This window comes from Daphnia pulicaria, chromosome 1 (assembly GCF_021234035.1).
Source record: "Daphnia pulicaria isolate SC F1-1A chromosome 1, SC_F0-13Bv2, whole genome shotgun sequence".
NCBI classification, from domain to species: Eukaryota; Metazoa; Arthropoda; class Branchiopoda; order Diplostraca; family Daphniidae; genus Daphnia; species Daphnia pulicaria.
The window spans coordinates 11912260-11931949 of NC_060913.1; the positions used below are offsets into that span (position 1 = coordinate 11912260).

At 40.3% G+C, this 19690-nt stretch overlaps 4 protein-coding genes across 6 annotated transcripts; 3 read left to right on the forward strand and 1 right to left on the reverse strand.

Annotated features, from left to right (window-relative positions):
• The first annotated feature begins 334 nt into the window (after nt 1-334).
• Nucleotides 335-5342, forward strand: LOC124321188. The gene is made up of 4 exons (XM_046784089.1): nt 335-594; nt 2101-2362; nt 2524-3695; nt 3771-5342. Exons 2-4 carry the CDS (start codon nt 2220-2222, stop codon nt 5231-5233), a joined length of 2778 nt encoding a protein of 925 aa, XP_046640045.1. The 5' UTR covers nt 335-594; nt 2101-2219; the 3' UTR covers nt 5234-5342.
• Nucleotides 5343-6423: 1081 nt separating this feature from the next.
• On the forward strand, nt 6424-11421 carry LOC124329112 (bumetanide-sensitive sodium-(potassium)-chloride cotransporter-like). Its single transcript, XM_046788130.1, has 15 exons — nt 6424-6565; nt 6646-6847; nt 7368-7862; nt 7947-8061; nt 8136-8275; nt 8347-8788; nt 8854-9111; nt 9173-9384; nt 9450-9691; nt 9769-9956; nt 10039-10153; nt 10209-10433; nt 10494-10654; nt 10720-10831; nt 10901-11421. Exons 1-15 carry the CDS (start codon nt 6492-6494, stop codon nt 11034-11036), a joined length of 3117 nt encoding a protein of 1038 aa, XP_046644086.1. The 5' UTR covers nt 6424-6491; the 3' UTR covers nt 11037-11421.
• Nucleotides 11422-11866: 445 nt separating this feature from the next.
• LOC124320614 (TIMELESS-interacting protein-like) lies at nt 11867-13017 on the forward strand. Its single transcript, XM_046783459.1, has 4 exons — nt 11867-12078; nt 12143-12215; nt 12290-12488; nt 12558-13017. The coding sequence occupies exons 1-4, from the start codon at nt 11964-11966 to the stop codon at nt 12951-12953; spliced, it is 783 nt and encodes a 260-aa protein (XP_046639415.1). The 5' UTR covers nt 11867-11963; the 3' UTR covers nt 12954-13017.
• A 1972-nt stretch (nt 13018-14989) lies between these two features.
• On the reverse strand, nt 14990-19122 carry LOC124320615 (14-3-3 protein zeta). 3 transcript variants are annotated; one of them, XM_046783461.1, is made up of 5 exons: nt 19002-19122; nt 17927-18243; nt 17230-17353; nt 16124-16287; nt 14990-15868 (listed from the first exon to the last, which is right to left on the reverse strand). In XM_046783461.1, the coding sequence occupies exons 2-5, from the start codon at nt 18224-18226 to the stop codon at nt 15713-15715; spliced, it is 744 nt and encodes a 247-aa protein (XP_046639417.1). In that variant the 5' UTR covers nt 18227-18243; nt 19002-19122; the 3' UTR covers nt 14990-15712. The 3 variants fall into 3 exon arrangements, with proteins under 3 accessions (XP_046639417.1, XP_046639416.1, XP_046639418.1); XM_046783460.1 differs by lacking the exon at nt 16124-16287 and adding an exon at nt 16470-16633 and having other exon boundaries at nt 19002-19121; XM_046783462.1 differs by lacking the exons at nt 16124-16287; nt 19002-19122 and adding exons at nt 16470-16633; nt 18654-18767.
• Nucleotides 19123-19690: the final 568 nt, after the last annotated feature.

Genomic DNA, 19690 nt, shown 5'->3' on the forward strand with positions numbered 1-19690 from the left:
TAGGCTCATTATTTGTTTTGAATATATTTTACATTAATTTTTCTGTCAGAAATTATGTCTACTAAGCAAAATGAAAGGATGACTCAATGCTCAATACTCATGCGCTGGCAGTACTGCACTTTATACACTCATTCTTTGCGACCGACGTCTTATTTTCTGAAATTTTTATATTTCAATAATAAAATTTAAAATATGAAAACATTAATACATTCCATTATATATTTACAGTGATTTTTCATTTTAATAGCTAGCGCTTTTTAAAAATTTTAATGTAATGTATAGATGGCGTCCGGAAAGGTTTTCCAGTGTGGTCACCAAAAAGTTTACGAGTACAAACACCAAGCCTGACTTATTGTGAACAAAAAAGAAAACTAAACTGCGCCATATTATAGCTTGGCTTCCTTCATCGCAGCCCTCCAAAATCTCCCGCCGTTCCAACTGAAAAAATTTATTAACTACTAGGGCTCTACTGTCTTCAAGAAAACCATCGTCAGGGCTGTTTACAACAGCAACAATTCTAATTTTTGGCGTTCAAGAAGGGTTATTTTAAACTCTAAATTCGCAAGGATTTCAGGAAAATTAGACTGAATTTTGGTAAGGTTAAATTACTACCACAAACAAAACAGGTCACTTCCATTTCTTTGGCGACGAGGCTCATACTAAGTTCGTAAACGGTCTTTTTAAAAATTCGATTAGTTGCTACAAACAGGGTGTTATTGGCTACATGTGTCCTTCATTGGAACACAGACTGATTGGAATGACAATGCTCAAAACATGTCACTGCAGCCATGTGTGTATTTCTAAAGAGGCTGTTGTCGAAGAACAACTTAATCATGGAATTCTTCTAAAGGCATGGGTTGGAATTCTGCAGAATCAAAACATTGAAGGAGAATAATGCTGTGGTGATGCTTTTGTAGTCTGCGATAACCAGACAATTAGGATGTGATTCAAGAAGTGAAATGCTGTGCAAGTGTCAACGTAACACAGTACCAACTTAGAATTAATGCATTTTTAAAGTTAGTGTTAATACTTCGTCATCTTCATTCTTGATTATTCAATGCATGAAGCTGCCCTTTGTCTATTCAATCTCAGTTTCCACAAGCTGTATAGCTTCTTTGAAACATGATGTGTGGTGCTGGAATCTCAGTTCTTAAAATCCCATGACATGACATCATGCTTCTTTTTTAAATCTGAACCTGTTCAAAGGAACCTACTCTGGAACCCCCTCATGCAGTGTTTCCTAGATTGTATGTTGTGCTATGTTGTGTATGTTGGGTTACCCTTCAATTTTCAGAGGATTTTGTTGAGGTTAAAGGAAATGCGAGCTGCAGTGTACAAACCATTTTCGAAGTGGGAGCTTTCGAGAAAGCAGTAGCGTTTTCTTTTACACAGCAAAGATAATTTCAGTATTAACTTTTATTTATTTGCCCATGGGGTCGACCTGTTTTCAAAGTACCAGAGATTCTCTAGAAAGTTCAGTGATCTACTACAGCTTTTTCCTCCAATGAACTGTTGAATTTTTTTTTTTTTTAAATTTTGCATCATTAAAATCCAGAGTGTGTGCCTAGGTTTCTTGCCTGGCTGAAAAAAAGCCAAAGCCTTAATTTTCTTTTTTTTTACCATTGGAGACGTCGCAAGTTTCTAAAGTTTGCTTGGCCGGGAAGGAAAAAAGAATCGCAGTTGCGTTGAAAACAAATAGGCTGTTTGTGAGGCGGGTTCTTCTGAGTAAAGAAAAAAAAAACGAATTCAAAATGTAACTTGATTAGCGATTGATGTAAGTCTGAAGGTGTGCGACACATTTGACGTCACGCCTTAACTGGGTTGGAAAGAGGCATCTGAATCAAGCCATGTCCATATTTTGAAAAATGTTGAGGTTTTGAGGGTTTTTGAAACGTTTGTCCGGTGAGAAAGTCAATGCGATAATCCATCATGGCACTCGATACAAACAACACAACTTGACGCACTAACATTGTTTGTTTTTGTTGGAAATGATTTCGTCGAAAGAAGTGGATTGATTTATTTTGATGTTTCAATCTTGAGATATGTTGTTAGCACTGGGTGATTACTGATCATTTTATCTTCCACTCCATTCGAATAAAGGGCATCACAGAGGCATCGCACCAGTTATAGCTGATTACGAAATAGGCCGCATGCAACTGAGTCGGAGTTAAATTCAGAAGTGACCGTCGAAGAAAAAGAAGAAGAAATCAAGAGTGAAGATGAGTGTCATTATTCGACTACAAAACTTACCTTGGTCGGCCAACGCAGCAGATATTCGACAATTCTTCCATGGTCTATCCATACCTGAAGGCGGAGTACATATAGTTGGGGGGCAATTAGGCGACGCGTTTATCGCATTCAGGTAACAATTCAACGACCCCAATAATCTTAATAACCAACATTGATAAAGTATAACGGAGAAGCAACACGACGCTTTCAAAATATTGAGTGCATCTGCGTTACACGAGTTGGTGTTTTTTCTGAAAACGAAACATTAATGTCTATCTTTCAATTTAAATTTAGTACTGACGAGGATGCGCGACAAGGAATGGCATCGGACGGTGGTATGTTGAAGGACTCGCGAGTCAAGCTGTACTTGAGTTCTCGAACGGAAATGCAAAAGATCATTGAAGAGACACGACAGCAGCACTTGGCTATGCAAGGCGCTGCTAGCGGAGGAAGTAACATGGCTCCTACGTCAGCAGTTCAGCGCCCTTTTACAGGAGGCCCCTTTGCTCCTAGTGCCGCTCCTGCCGCTCATAGCAATCCCCCTATCAGCGGACCACCTGGACTACGAGCAACATCCAGCACCAGTGGCAGCAATTTCCATATGCACATGGATCCTAGTCAGGGTCATCCAGGGGGCTATGATCATCAAATGTATCAACAGCCACAACTACAAAGTCATCAACCATATAACCCAAGTCAAAACATGTTGGCAGGTGGTGGGCAAAATCCTGTTCATGCCGGTGGTTTCCCGCCACACATGAACCCTTCACAGACTTACGCTCACCACTTGCCGCAAGGAGGACCTCATATTCCACAGCATTTCGGTCCGCGTATGAGAGAAGTTATTGAGGAGCCTCCTTTATTACCGTACGGCGGTGGCCAGCAAATGTTGCATGGACCCGGTGGGGACATGCAAGATGTGTATGCTCACGGAGGGCCGCAACGTTTTGACCAGAATCGTCGCAATTCTCGTGACACTCCCCCAGACGTCCAGGATAGGAATCGCGATATGGGTCGTGCTGGTTACAGAAGTAAAGAGCGCAGTCGAAGAGACAGACAAGATCGCGACAAAGAAAGAGGTTCAGACATGGGTAGACGTGGAAGGAGGAGTCGCAGTCGTGGCCGAGATCGCCGTCGTCGAAGTCGCTCTGATAGTCGCGAGAGGGCTAGAAACTCACGGGATCGTGACCGTGATCGGAAACTCAGCAAGTCAGGACTTCTTCCTACTCCGGCCGAGGAACTGGAAGCCAATCAACAAAATGAAAATGTGCCTGATACTTCTGTTCAGTTACGTTTGCTGACTGGAGACTTGACTTACCGAGACATTAGAGATTATCTTAGTGGAATTAATGTTCCAAACACATGCATCAAAATGATCAACGCATTGGATGGCTATCGATTCGGTCTGGCGTATATTCGATTCACTTCCAATGAAGACAAATTAAAAGCGCTTAGCCGCCACAATGGTAAAGACAATTTAAGTCAATTTTATTCGTGAATTAAAATGGAATTAATTTGTTGTGTATTTTTTGTTTGTTTAGGTACGATTCGTGGCTATCCTGTTCAAATATTCAATGTTAAGGATTCGACATTTAACCAGGCGATTGATTCTTTCTCACCTGGAATTAGTCTTGATGCCAAGAGTTTATCGAATTCTTGTCTTTCATTGAGAGACTTCCCACCGGTTGCGACAGCACAAAATGTCAAAGAAGCTTTTGGTACGATCTCGATTGGTCAGGTGCTGCCAGAGCGAAACGAGAGCGGAACCGTTACCGGACTTTGCTTTGTTGAACTCCGGAGTGAAGCCGATGCCCGCAAAGCCATCCAACTCCTGAAAGACGGTGTCATGATCTGCGGCCGTCAAGTCAAGGTGGCCTTTCTTCCCTTGGAGGAATTACATGTCTGCTCCAAAAATCTGGAACGCTTCCGTGGCGTTGTCGGCGCTGTGATGACCACCCCTCCAACTCAAACTGACAGTCCACTTTCACCTGGTCAATCTGCTCCTCATCGTCCTCCTGCAAGCAACAGACCAGGTCCCCCTTTCGTTGATCGTTCCCAAAGCGGCGGCAATGGTTCTTACGATGCGCCACCGAATCAGCGAGGTCGTCTTTTTGTCGGTCCACAACGTGTCTTCATTACGGGTTTGCCTCCATCTGCCCTGGAACGCGATATTGGCGATTTCTTCTCAGACGTTGGCGTCATTCCGCAGATCATTGAAATCGTCTACGATGAAGAACGTATGCCCGTCGGAAACGCTTATTGCCAATTTGCCAGTATGCAGGAGGCAGAGAGAGCCTTGGATAAGAATGGCGGTTTCATGGGAGGCCATACTGTCAGCGTAACTTTAGTCGAGAATCCAGATGCCGCTCCAGTTGTTAGCAGACATCCTGCCGCCGAAGAGAATAAGATGAGACGTTTCAGTCCATATCTTGATACAAATATGAACCAGTCAGATCACGGACCAAGAGGATATGGACATCCGGGACCTAGTGATCCGTACAACAGGCCGTCGATGGGCGCTGACGGAGGAAATGGATACAATCCGCAAATGGGCCCACGTTTCGGTGGCCCTCGATTCGGTGGCGGTCCTCGTTACCCGCCTGGTGGAAGCAACCGAGGAAATTTTTCTGGCAGCGGTGGGCCTGGGCCTCGCACTCGTCCTAATATTAATATGCGAATAAGAATGCCCGGAGGTCCAATTCAGAATGGAGGTGGTGGTCGAGGTGGAAGTGACGATGGATCCCCAACTCCTGGTTTCGGAGCTCCTGGCTGCGTCATCGCGCTCTCCAATGTACCTCACAAAGCCATTATTGCTGACATATTGGATTTCTTCCGTGGCTTTCAAGTCAATGAAAAATGTGTTATTCGGCGATTTGGACCCAACGGTGAACCTACTGGCGATGCTCGTGTCGCTTTTCTTACACCCGACGAAGCTGAGTTAGCTGTACGTACACTTCAAAATGAGTACTTGATGAACCGTAGGGTCAATCTGTCTATTATCTGAACAATTCTTTCTCAGTTTTCTTTTCAGTTACAATTATGTCAAGGAAAATTTTCAACTGTTCATAACTTTGTTCACATTACATGATAATACATTGACAATTCAGATTCCAGCCGTTTCTGTTGCACGTTTAATTGAGAAGGGATCCAACCTACAGCGCTCCAAGTAGTAAACGTAATAAATGATGAACAAGAACACCAAACCGTGATTGTGACAAATCAATTAAAGTTAACCAAAATTGCTCCACCTATAAGTTAAGAGTGGGATCGGTAGCAGACAAAGGATTTTTTTTTTTTTTTTTTTTTTACTTTGGCAAGTTCGGTGCCATCCCCTAAGTTATACAGAAGATAGTACTTGCCCAATTAAATATCCTTATTCTTCCATATGCATCCAACGCTGCTGTGGAATATCGTGGGAACAGTGTCATTTCTTATCTTAAGAACCGAATGTCAAAATTCCTTGACGCTAAAGTACATTTCCCAGCATCTTGAAAATAGACGTGTTATGCGCTCAAATCACATGAATATGGTAGAAATAGATAAGAATAGAATTTGTATGTTGATGTGTATTATGTAACAAAAAAAATGTGAAAGTCTTCCAAGAAAAAAATATATGGAATCCCTTAAAGACTAAAAAAGAAACACAGTTCCTGACAGAATTATTCATTTTATTTAAGCATCTGGTTGAAAATAGGGAAACAACAAAACATGTGCTTTGGACCCAATAATAACTGTATATATAGGCTTTACAGTGCGAAAATCTATCTAGTACATTACAAAAAAGGTAATAATCTGAGAGTCTAACATACTGGCAAATAAAGTTCCTAATTGGCAATGTTTTCTAAAGAAATAAAAAAGTAGACCTTTGACACACACACAGTCGGACTCATCGATTTATTTTTAAAAAATGGGGTAGATTATCGAAATGGTTTTACCCAACAAATAAAGGTGTTTTTATTTATTTTGTCGACAGTTTTCAAAATTGTGCAATGTGGTTCGATTTATAACGATCTGAAAACTTTTTGGACCAATTGGATACATCTTTCCTTATTTCTTTTTTTTTTAATATTTCTGTTATTGTCCAAAAGATTATCAACGTTATCACCGCCCTCGTGACAATGCGTTATGTGCTTTATGCATGGCATGTGACCACTACGTATATATAAGGAGGAAGTGTCTTAACCAGTTCCTAATATATAATTTACTAATCGAAGAGTGCATGTACTCGACAATATAGCCTTCATTTAATTTACACCGTAACAATGTATGAACAGGACCCGTCATCATCTGGGTCATCTGGTGGAAAAGAGGGAAGCCTTCAGGATCACTCTGCTAGGTATGTCATCTTGATAACTGTATTGTTTCTAATGGGAAAAAATTTAAAAGAGAATGATTCTATTTTGTACATAACTTTAGTCGATTCTCTGAGCAACTTAATCCAAGCAAGCTTGGCGAGAAAGCTCACTTGCGTGACAGCTTCCGGATGACCCTGAGCTTGAAAGACCATTTAAATAAAGAAACTTTACCTTCTCCGGACAATTACAATCCTCATCTTCTGACCATTGGATCCCGAGCAACCCTCGACGAGCTGCATCTCGGCGAGGTTGATGACCAAAAAGTAAGTAATAAAATCAAAATGATTTCGTGTGAATCCATTACGGTTAAGCTATCAGCATGACAGTTAAGATTAGAATACTGTGGATAGATTTATTTATCACTTTTCCTGTTCTAAAGTGAATAACTTATCTATACAGCGCTAAATGTCACACAAAAACAAAAATGAATTAGACCCTCTAACTAAGGCTCTAAATACTAATCAGTCTTGGAAGTAGGCAAACACAATGACGATGAAAACTTATTGTATTGTCCGGATTTGTCCAATCGGCAGGGAATGTATTCGTTAATTTAAAAATGCATCAAAATCCTCCTTTTTTAAGGGAATGAAAGAAATTAATGAGACGTTTTCAAATAAATCGGTAAATCCAAAAGGCGCGTAGGGAAGTTATAGTGTCAATTCTTATCACGGAGTCTATGTATGCATATTCATGTACTGTCTGGACATTAGGATACATCCGGGTACATCGTTACTAAATGTTCAAGCAAACAAAGTTCTCTACTAGTCTTCCTTATCGTTACAGGATGAAAACTCTGAAGTGGAAATCGTTGCTGCTGGTTTCAAATTTGGTTGGATTCAAGGAGTTTTAATCCGATGCTTGCTCAATATTTGGGGCGTGATGCTTTTCCTTCGCCTGTCATGGGTAGTGGGTCAAGCTGGAATTCTCCAAGCTATTTTGATTGTCCTGCTAGCCACAACTGTTACCATTATTACGGCATTATCAATGTCAGCCATCAGCACAAACGGCCAGATTAAAGGAGGAGGAACATATTACATGATTTCCCGCTCCCTTGGTCCGGAATTCGGAGGGGCCATTGGAATCATCTTCGCGCTTGCTAATTCAATGGGAATCGCGCTTCACACTGTTGGCTTTTGTGAAGCGCTCAGTGATATGCTTGAAGAATATTTCGAAGTTCAGATCATTGATGGAGGTCTCAACGATATTCGAATCATTGGTTCTATCACACTTGTTGCATTAGGCGCAATAGTTGCCATCGGAATGGAATGGGAAGCCAAGGTAAGTGGTCAAAATTAAATATGTATGGCAGACTAATTTTTTAAAAAATCTTTTACACCGACATTTGAATGTTTTTCTTTGAAGGCTCAATTACTGTTCATGGGTATCTTGATCGTTGCGTTGGCCAATTTTATTGTTGGAAGTGCATTGGGACCTACTTCAGTGGACGAATTATCTAAAGGCTTCGTCGGCTACAATCGTAAGAGATCTCTATAAAAATCTCGATAACATTATTATTTACCAAACTGAATTTGCCATATTGAATGCTGCTAGTTGAGATTTTATCCACTAACTTTCAACCCGATTATCGCGTCTCAAACGGATTGCAGCAGAGCTTCTTTACCGTATTTGCCATCTTTTTCCCAGCCGCAACTGGCATTTTGGCTGGCGCTAACATCTCGGGTGATTTGAAGGTGATTCATTCTTTATTCGCATCATAATTTTTTTCCGAAACTTAAAACTATAGTATACAACAAGTATATAGAATCCTTCAGAAGCTATTCCCAAAGGCACCATTTTGGCTATCATCACCACATCATTCTCGTACATCTTGTTCGCCGTTATTGCGGGAGCGACTGTACTCCGTGATGCTAGCGGAGACCCAGCTAATTACACAGTCAACGGAACTGTAAGCGACTACATGAAAATCTGTGAAAATGAAACATGCGAATGGGGATTGCAAAACAGTTACCAAGTGATGACGCTAGTTTCAGCTTTCGGGCCACTCAATTACGCCGGATGCTTCGCCGCTACTCTTAGTTCGGCCCTTGCCTGCTTCGTCTCTGCTCCCAAGATCTTTCAAGCTTTATGCAACGATAACATTTTTCCTTACATACATTTCTTCGGCAAAGGTTACGGCAAAAATCAAGAGCCTCTACGAGCTTACGCTCTAGCCTTCACAATCGCCTTGGCCTGTGTTCTTATAGGTAAATAATCGGTAAACATTTTGTCTACAAGTTTTCTCTTTCTCACCTTTAGTTTTATCGTGCAGCTGATTTAAACACCATCGCTCCCTTGATTACCAACTGCTATTTGGCGTCTTACAGTTTGGTTAACTTATCCACTTTTCATGTCGACCTGTTCAAACCCGTCGGATGGCGTCCCACCTTTCGTTATTACAACAAATGGCTAAGCCTTTTAGGTTTCGGTCTTTCCGTTGCTGCCATGTTCTTGTGCAGCTGGCCCACGGCTCTTGTGACATCCGCCTTGGTTTTTACATTCTTTTTCATAGTCAAGTATCGCAAACCAGGTAATATTGACTAACCTCTTTTGATTGCTGATTATTTAGTGATTATTGTAATATTTTTCAGATGTCAACTGGGGTTCATCGACGCAGGTGCAGGTTTACAAAGCGGCACTTAGCAGTGTCCAGCAGTTCAGTACCATTGACGAACACATTAAAACATATACGCCACAAATTCTTGTCATGACCGGATTGCCATACATGCGGCCATCTCTTGTTGATTTTGCTTATCTTTTCTGTAAGAACAATTCGTTAATGATTTGTGGTGACATCGTCAAGGTATCGACTGTTATTATCTTTTGAAACCTATACATCAATTTAAATTTTTGTCTGGTCTTGTATAGGAGCGACGGAGTCACAAACAACGTACCGAACGGACGCAAAAATCCTTGCACTGGCTCCGAGCTCACAAAACAAAATCCTTTTATTCGCTAATGGATAATATCTCATTTTCAAATGGAGTCGGAACCCTGTTGCAGGCCACTGGAATTGGCAAAATGAAACCCAACATTCTTCTACTTGGCTACCAAAGCGAATGGAAAACCAGCCGAAATAGTGAAATTGACGAATATTTTACGGCAATTAAGTGAGTTTCAGAATTTTCTAAATTAAATTTTCCATTTTAAAATAATTTTGTAATTGTTAAATTTGCAATGAGTGTAGCACCGCATTGGAGATGCATATCGCAGTAACGATTCTGCGCGTCCAGGAAGGGCTTGATTACACTGGAATTATCAGAGATTTTGACATAAACCATCTCGTCAAGGACAAACAAAACAATGAAGGAATTGACAACCCAACATTCGCAAATGCACGGGAAAGTGGTGATATTGCAACTTTCCCTACGATTGGTATGTACCTTTACATCTTATTCTCTCTGATTACCTGTCATTTTTAAATTCCGAAAAATTCCAAAAAACATGACCATTTTAGCTACTGCCGAGAGCGTTGGATGCGAGGAAATCATAGGAGAAGCAAAATCCCCGTCATCAACGGAAAGCGCTGGTGATAAGAAGAAACGGCTGAAGAAATCGCGAATAGTTTTTAAGTATTATGATATTTTCCTTTTTCGGTTAACGCCACTAAACCTTTAATATTCAAAGGGATCTACAAGGCAACGAATTGCCTCAGGAAGTGCAGAACAACATTTGCCGCTTCCGTATGAAACAGAAGCGCGGCACCATCGACGTTTGGTGGCTCTACGATGACGGTGGACTCTCCATGCTATTGCCGTACATATTGACGACGCGATCTAATTGGGCCAATTCCAAATTGCGCGTTTTCTGTCTGGCCGACGACAATGAAGAACGACTAACCAAACAGAAAAGGTGCAATCCTTGAAATCAAATTAATTTTGACATCATCACGATTAATATTTCGCTATACAGTATGAGACTTTTGTTGGAGAAATTTCGCATCCCCGTTTCGGATGTGGTCGTGATTCATGATATGACCCATTCACCCTCCAAGCCAACCAAAACCTGGTTCGACGACCTCACGAACGAATTTATCCGCAAAGATGACGATCCAAGCAATGCTGATTCCAATGGTGAGTTAAGCTATACTGTTGAAGCTGCAATCGAAAGACCAATTTATTTAAACAACGTAATTTAGTTCCACTGATCTTGGAGTCCGAACTGTTGGCCCAGAAGAACAAAACATTTAACTTCATGAGACTCAGAGAGTTACTGTTGCAATATTCTTCCGATGCAAACCTCGTAGTTATGTAAGTATATAATACTATGTCTTATTTTTTTTTAAAGACCAATACAAATCAAATAAATTTTCTTATTAGGACACTGCCAATACCACAGAAAGGAATCGTTAGTGGTCCGCTTTACATGTGCTGGTTGGAAACACTGACTGCCGGCATGCCACCATTTCTCCTAGTTCGCGGTAACCACACATCTGTCCTCACTTTCCATTCTTAACACCTCAACATTCAAACAAAATGTGTTTTGAATATTAAACACAGCAAAACAATATTTGTCTTCCCAAAATCATTCTTTGTCAATGTGCACATCAGAATTCAAATGAATTATATTAACTTGTCATTTGCTTGTTGTTTGAACTAACCCACGGTACACATATGTAAATTTAATAAGCAAATTGTAGGGAATGGCAAAACCTAAACTTGCGTAACGAATAGGATTGTAAATCATGCGCAAGGCATGCGTTTGTTCAAAAATTTTTTTTTTTAAATACCCATTTAGGTATGTTACCAGTATGTAACACGTTGTCTTTACCTCGTCGACCGTCCTTTTTTGTCACTATACTTTTTATTGAAACCGTCGCAAATATAATATCGATAAGTGATCTGACGTTAATGTTTCAATAAAGCAAAGCGGATTGGAAGAGGGGCCACAACAGTAAACGCATCCAGCAACGATGAGAAGACGATGGCTTTGAATTCGTTCCAAATGGGCCTTTGGCGAAAAGTTTCAAATCTCGCCCATTTAATAAAAACTCGAACAAATTTGGGGTTTTTAAATGAATTAAAAATATTCAATGCTTGTCCGGTTTTGTCGGGTGAGTGAGGCGTCAAAGCTGCAAAAAACCAAAAAGTGAACTAGTGAAGTCAAAATAGCTGTATTTTTAAGAAATCAAGTGTCTTTTAAGAATCAAGTTTCAAAAGAATTGAAATTTCTAAATGGTTTGTTTCGTTTCCCGCGAGAATTTGCCAATTTGGGCTTGCGTCATGCCACGATCGGATCGATTAATAATAAATCGATTTCATCGGAAACCGCACACAACCCCGCAGTTTACTACATCCATCCCGCATCCCCAAACTTTATCCACTCCACTCCACTCCCGGTCGTATGCCCTAACGAATAACAATTTGAATTCATAAATTTAACATGAGTGATCAAGAAGTTGATGATATATTTGGAGAATACGAAAAAACCTCATACAGTGCCGAAGAAAATGATTCCAACTCAAAGAATGGGGAAGTAGATGCTGATAAAGGAAAACGTAAGTGTAATTAGTCTTATGAAAAATAAGTTCCAATCTAAAGCCTACATTATTTTCATTATAGGGGACAAAAAGTCAGAAACAACCAAAACACGTAAATTAGTAAAGAGTCAGCAGTTAAAGCTTGATCCCAACAGGTATTACACCTTTATTAATTCACTTTATTACATTACTTTTTATATTACAGTCAACATTTTTATTGCAAAAACAGAATATGTGGTCCAAGAGGAATCACAGCTGTCATAGAGAATTTTAAAAATGTAAAATTGCAAGGGAAAGGACATGAGAAATCAGATCTTGAAACGGTTCTCTCTCAAATGGAACACTGGGCTCATCGATTGTTTCCTAAACTACCATTTGATGATTGCATTGAAAGTGTTGCGAAACTTGGGAATAACAAATCTGTGCAGGTATTATTAATCTAATTTGTCTTTATTTAGTTGAATCTACATTAATTGATGTTATGACATGTATGATAGGTCTATATGAAACGATTTCGAATGGGAATGTTAGACACTGAACAAGAAATCGAGGAAACTTTGGTAAACACAGATGCACAATTTGATAACATAACTGAAAGAGAAGCAGATGTGTTTAGTACTGTGGTGTCGCGACCTTCGCAGTCTGCCACTGGTATATCTGAAGATCAACAGAGTAGAATGGCTGAAAACAAAAGAAAAGCTGAAGAAAAACGGAAATCAAGATTGATGCTTAATACTTCCAATTTGAATGATACTTGTTCAAATGAGACCTCTAAAATATTGCCAGAGTTAAATGCTACAATGGGTACTGTGATATCTGAAACTACAGCTGAAACTGATGAAAACAACTCTGAAATTTTGGATGTTGACATGTTCCTTGAAAATTTGCCTTAGCAGTTTGATCCCACTTTCTTAAAGAAATTGTACTTTGAAATAAAAATGTGAAGTTTGTGGAAAACTTTGTTGAATGTTCAGTTTCTTCACAAGTGAATTATTAAATAATTTACCAAGATCCCTAGAGCAACAACATTCGTCTATCTTATCAAAACGTAAGCAAAGAAATTTCTCACTAAGAGGGGAATCGATTCTTGTATAGTAGTACAATATCACTCTAGACCAAAATAGGGATTAACGTCATAGTGAAATAATTTTTTAAATGAGTAGTAATCCCGTAAAAACTAAAAAAGAAATATTTCTTGATAGAATTTTTCATTTTATTGAAAATAGGGAAACAAAGAAAAATGTAAATAAAACAGATACAGCCGCGAGCTTTGGACCCTATAGACCTTCTTTCAGTTCTTTGGCTATCGACCTACTCTTCCAAGTTCCAACTAGGCTGCCCTGCCGATCGCTATTTTCCCTTTCAAATTCGCTTCAAAAACACTTTTCAGTCTTTATCCCCCCAAATTTATCGATACCCCGCCCTGCCCGCCCAGTCCTTTTTTTGCCGCTACGTTTTATTGAAACCGTCGCAAATAATATCGATATCTGATCTAACATTCTGACGTTATGTTTCAATAAAAAAGCAAACCGAATACAGGAAGGGAAACCACAACATTAAAGGTATCCGGCAACGTTGAAAAGATGGCTTTGAAATCGTTCCAAATGGGCCATTATTGACGAAAAGCTTCATATCTCGTCCATTTATAAAAATATTCTTCTAGAAACTGGCAGAACGTGTGCTAACCTATATCAATTCGTTTTTCTTTTTTTCATTTGCTCTGCTAAGGTTGAATTACTGAATGGCGAATATTCGTTGATTTGTTTTCTTTGCCGGTAGTAGCCTACGTGCATCTTCGTCAAATGATATCCTTTTTAACTTCATTTGAATAGTACCTTGTGTTCAAACTTCAAATACGAATTCTCGTAATCCATTTTCTTCTCACTCGCACTTCTTGAGTTCTTAGTGTGACGGCATCACTCAACGACAGGCTGTCTTGTAGATATGTGTTCTGTTTAGCGTAACGAATTTGTATTTAATTTTTATGATAATTACGAAAATGTTTATGAATAAGGACATAGACATTTGAGTACGTAGGAACGAAAAGCATTGAGTTACTTATCTAGTTATCTTTGAACTCATGACACACTCGAACGGATATTTCGAAATGTGAACGTGTTCATTCTTACAGTTTCAATGGCTGTTAAACTGATAACAATAAGATTAAATTTTCGACCGTCTATGTTGGTCACACGGTCTGGACTAACCGTAAGTACATGAGAAGTGATGACTACCCATAGAAAACCTTCAAATCATTAATTGTGGGAATTACGACTTCACATTTCTAGTAGTCCGGACTCCAAAGACAGGCGTAGATGTAGCTTTAAGACATTTTTCAACTTAAAATACATGATCGAATTCATGACTTATTATTAATTACACCCGAGGTGTTAGTAGCATATAATGTAACTGTCTTTCCTTTGTGGAAGTCTTTCCGTTTCTATAAGGGATTATGATTTTTTGAATGACGAGTATTTTTCTTTTAAGTATTGCTATGTTCTGTTTTACATTACGATAATTTAGCAAAATGTGTAACAATAATAGAAAAACCCCATATCAAATTTAATTACGAAAAACTACTAGCTGACTGGATGGATGTAATCAAAAAGGGTCGTTCGTCATCAAACACCAATTAAACCCGACGAAATTTACTGATCATAGATGAGACATGTGAACATAGGTGTTTCCCGTTTTATGGCGATAGTTTTTCTGCAGACGTTAAAAATTTTCAGATCATTACAAATGAATTGAATATGAAACAAAAGCGAAAAACAAATATAGTGAAAGGGGGAAAATTCTTCTCATTAACTCTTTTGCGTGTTTCGAAATGTCGTAACCCTAACAGATGAAAGTGGTGCATTGAAATGTCGGCAATCACAAGTGTTGTGATGAAAGCTCAACCGATACCTCCAATTATTTGGCCTTCGACTATTATCGGAAGGAGCGATTTAATACGCGCCTTTCATTATTTTTTTTTCAAAGACGTGATTACACATACACTTTGCAAAAGGAAAAGGATTGGAAGAAGACAGATAAAGGTAAGTTGAGTGAGTCTGTTACTTGATTGAGGGGCGTGGGGAGATACTGGGAATACCTTTCTTTTTTTTCGTTTACAAAAAATGGAACACTGAAAAAATAAAAAAAAAATGGGAAGAAAGTTCAACAGAAAGTGTGCATATCAACAAAATTACAACACACAAGTCGCACAGCGGCACAAGATGTGATCTCTGCAGTAAGTTGAATAAGAGGGAGGGAAAATTGGTATTGATGTAGGATGAAACTCTTCCAAAGTCCTTCTGACTACGACACACTCTCGCAATTACAGACGAATCGGAGGAGAGTGGGCATGAGAGTTGGGAGGAACCAAACTGAAAACCCAAAAGAATTTGTTTGCATGGACTTGTCCGCCACGGGACGCAGACTTGTTCGGTTGGGATGCTCTTTGCAGACACTCCTCGTCTTGTGTATGTGTTTTTGATTCAAATGACCGAATAATAATAATTAACTGTAAAAGTAGCGGAAAATGTAGTAGCGCAAGCAGAAGAATTTGATGTGGGTAGATGAAAGAGGGGAGGGGGAAAAAAATGTAGACCAAGAAAAGGATTTCTAGATAAAGATTATAGAAACAGGCGGGGTAAGGATTTTTCGTCTCTTAATTGTTCTCAGCCTCGGGCTGTTCATCACCATCTCCCTGAGCATCGGATGTCCACAGGGTTAAGTTGTCGCGAAGCAGCTGCATGATCAATGTAGAGTCTTTGTAGGAGTCTTCATTCAAAGTATCCAGCTCAGCTATGGCGTCATCGAAAGCCTGATCAAATGAGACAGAGAAATCGAATTAATGTTGCTGCATTGCTGTCAAAACGTGCAGTAAAAAAGAATCAGAAAGAAACACGATCTACTGAAAACCAATGGCAAACGGGGATTTCAAAAAGTGGGTTGGGATAATTGGGGGAACAGGCGGCGAACGACTCGATAGTAGATGATCTTTTTGTAGTTGCTGACGAGGACCATGCACATAACTTGACGGTAAGGAGGGAAGAGTTTTTGGCTTCAACTTGCAAACCTGCTTGGCCAGATGACAAGCCCGATCGGGCGAGTTTAGGATCTCGTAGTAGAACACGGAAAAGTTCAGGGCCAAACCCAACCGGATTGGATGGGTTGGTTGCATCTTGGAGCGCGCCACTTCAAAAGCTTCTTGGTAGGAACGCTGCGAGTCGTCCACTACGCCTTTGAGGAGGGATGGAGGGATTTTGGTAACGCATTGATGACGGAAAGGAAAGCGACAAATAATCACGGGTTCAGGTGGAAAAGAAAACAAAGGATCAGGAACACAAAACAAAGGAGAACGGGGAGAAAAAAAAAGAAAACAAAAAAGAAAAAATTAGTAAGCGAGTCTTATACAAACGGACCTGTTTGGCGAGTTGGCAGGCTTTCTCAGGTGAATTCAGGATCTCATAATAGAAGACCGAGAAGTTGAGAGCCAAACCCAGCCGGATTGGGTGCGTCGGCTGCATTTTGGCCTTGCTGATTTCGAACGCATCTTGGTAAGCCTTTTGAGAATCGTCGACAACGGCTACAAGTATTCAATAAACAAATTGAATTTTCAAACATGATTACAACCCCTCGAGGAATCAACGTAACCCACTGCGTAGTCCCCCTCCACCCATTTCAAACTTTCACGGCGTCTTTCACAGATGGCTCTGCCTGTTCGGATTGCACAGTTCGATAAAGCCTTTGCTAGCTAACATCTCCCAAGATGCACGACAAATTTAAACCGCTTACGGGAGCCGGCGTCCCAATTCGTGATGGCAAGAAGCCAAGCCGCGTATAGCAATCACGGAAGTTCGTGCAACTAGCCAATGCCAAACTTGACATTTGTTAATTGACAAGTAACCAATCGGTATTTCCGATATCGAACAATTCCAAATATGAATCAACGTTGCAAGTTTCAACTAATCTGTGTGCGCAATCCGAACCGCAGAGTTGTAAATCCCTGTAACCACGATTTCCGAATGCAATTGAAAATAATTAAACAAAAGTGAAACCATCCACGCTAACCCAAGTATCGATTTCATTTGCGATCGCCTAAGCACGCCTTAGGTAATCGTCGGTATGCCAACGCTCACTGAATGGCCCATCCCATCCAAATTGGCACGCAACAATCCTTACCGTTTCTGGTATCTCCGGTTGCGACTTCGGCCAAATATCGGTAATAATCTCCTTTCATCTTCAGATAGAAGACTTTGGATTCAGGGTTGCTGGCTTTAGGGATCAGGAATTTGTCGAGCAGACCCTACAGAAAGTAAAAAAAAGTTCATTAGCTTATGTCATATCTCGGTTGATAATTGGATCGAAGACTAGTTGATTAAACGTACTGGGCTAAAGGACAATAAAATAGAAAGCATCAACTAGGAATAAGTAAATGCGTTGCTAGGTAACACCCCTGCATAAGGTCGAGCCAAAAAATAAAGCCAAAAAAAAAAAAAAAAAAAAGAAAATGGTGGGAAAAGGGAGAGTTGATAGATCGACCCAAGAAGTACAAGACTGGGAAGATCAATACCTACACAGAAGGGGGAGGTGACTGCACTACTTCCTATGTGCGCAGGTTTCTGCCATTACGACTACATAGGAAATGATGCGTCGACCAGGTTTGCTTAACCCTAGACACATCAACACATGGCCATCTTTGAGCAAGACCTTGAAGCTATGACAATGATGCCAACCGTCTAGACTTATGCAACCTTCAGCGACCAAGATGAATACATGTAATCGGAAAGTTTCGAAAGTCGACTGATCATGTACGAAGACCAAAGTTCCATTTGAACATATAATACAAATAAGAGATTGAAGGATTAATTTTATTTACCAAGACATCGTAGCAGATCTCGCGAAGTTCCTTCTCGACCTTTTCTCTGTATTCTTTGGCCATTTGCTGCTTTCGCTCGGATCCCTCAGTTTTTTGTTCAATGGACGAAATGACACGCCAAGAACTCCGCCGGGCACCCACTACATTCTTGTAGGCCACAGACAACAGGTTCCGTTCCTCGTTGGACAGCTCGACGCCCGTCTCTGTTACCGATTTCATGGCCGCCGCCATGTCATCGTAACGCTCGGCCTGTTCGGCCAACTTGGCTCGCTGTACTAATTCTTCCTTGTCCATGCTCATTTTCTGTTAATATATATCTGTTGGAAACACGCAGAGAAAAAGATGAAATTAATATACACATATATAAAATTACAGACACCAGATATGCAGGTACAGAAACCACTACTACGTAGTACCAATCTTTCGATTTAAATTGAAAACTACATGAATGACGGATGGAACTGAAAAACGCAAAACAGCGGCCACCATTGGACCAGTCACCACACCCTCCCTGACCTTAAGCATGAATCACGCGGGAGCGTCAGAACCCACCCTCCGTTTGAGAGAGGCCTCGTGTGCTGAGACACACACACACACCAAAAGCTAAAATATTAGCATTAATCAAGTTTACTATGGCCTTGAAAATACGAAGCCACACCGACACTTTTACTTCCTACCTACTGTCAGCAGGCAGGACACAGATGTTGAAAAACTAGATATAAAATACCTCGGTCGAATTGGCGAACAATGGGAATCTTTACAATTAGCCACACGCGACTTCTTTACAAAAGAGAAAATGGCTGCACATAAAGACACACCAGTACAGACTTTTGAAGGAAAGGAATGTGGGATGGGTTGGTGCGAGCTGTCGCGTAGGGAGCAAAGATGGCGCCTCTCACTAGCTGCACTAGAGAACATTCTACTCTAGACGCCCTGTTACTCACCGGCTACAGCTTCACGCTGCCCAACCGAATTTCCATTACATTTATTCGCAAAAAGAACAATCCCACGATTTCTCACTTTAATCCTTGCCGTCCTTGCTTACATTTACCATATTCAAGTTTCTCAAACTTACGTGAGTGGGTGCCGAAGTGTAGCGGAAAATGCCTCGCTGGCTGAGCTTTACCAACTGAGAACTGTCTTTAGCGAATGCAAGTCGTCCTTTCCTTCCCACTAGTTTAAATCGATATGCGATGTAATCGATTCTTTGTTAATCGAGTCTTTATTAATCGATATACGCGCGTCGGCAACACAATTGACAATCGAATTCTTGGATGAACTCGCCAAGTATGAAAGACTGGACACTGAAATGTTGTCGGAGCTAGCGCCATCTGCGACAACAGGAAAACTTGCAAATAATTCTCTCAAGTTATTTTTAGACTCAAAATACCCAAATCTTACCCCACAGCTACGGTGAAACAAGTTTCGTAACTTTTAAATATTTTGATTTGTACGGTACACTTTATACGAATTTTACTTTCTGTTCAATTGAGTACCGGAATAAAGGGGGCGCTGACGGTTGAGTCTCTGAATAGTCTTTTTATCTCCAAAAGAACCTTACTCTCTGTGCCAGAATAGTAAATGGGAGGGAAAAAAATAGAATGTTCTCGAGCTTCAGTATGTCCCTGTGGCCAAATGAACATTTTCGAAATAAAAACATGGGCAATTGATGAAAGATACTTGTTTCCAATGAAACTTTATAATTTAGATTTAGAAAAACTACCCAATAGTCCCAAACGCTCAGCGATTGAGTGATAATTATTT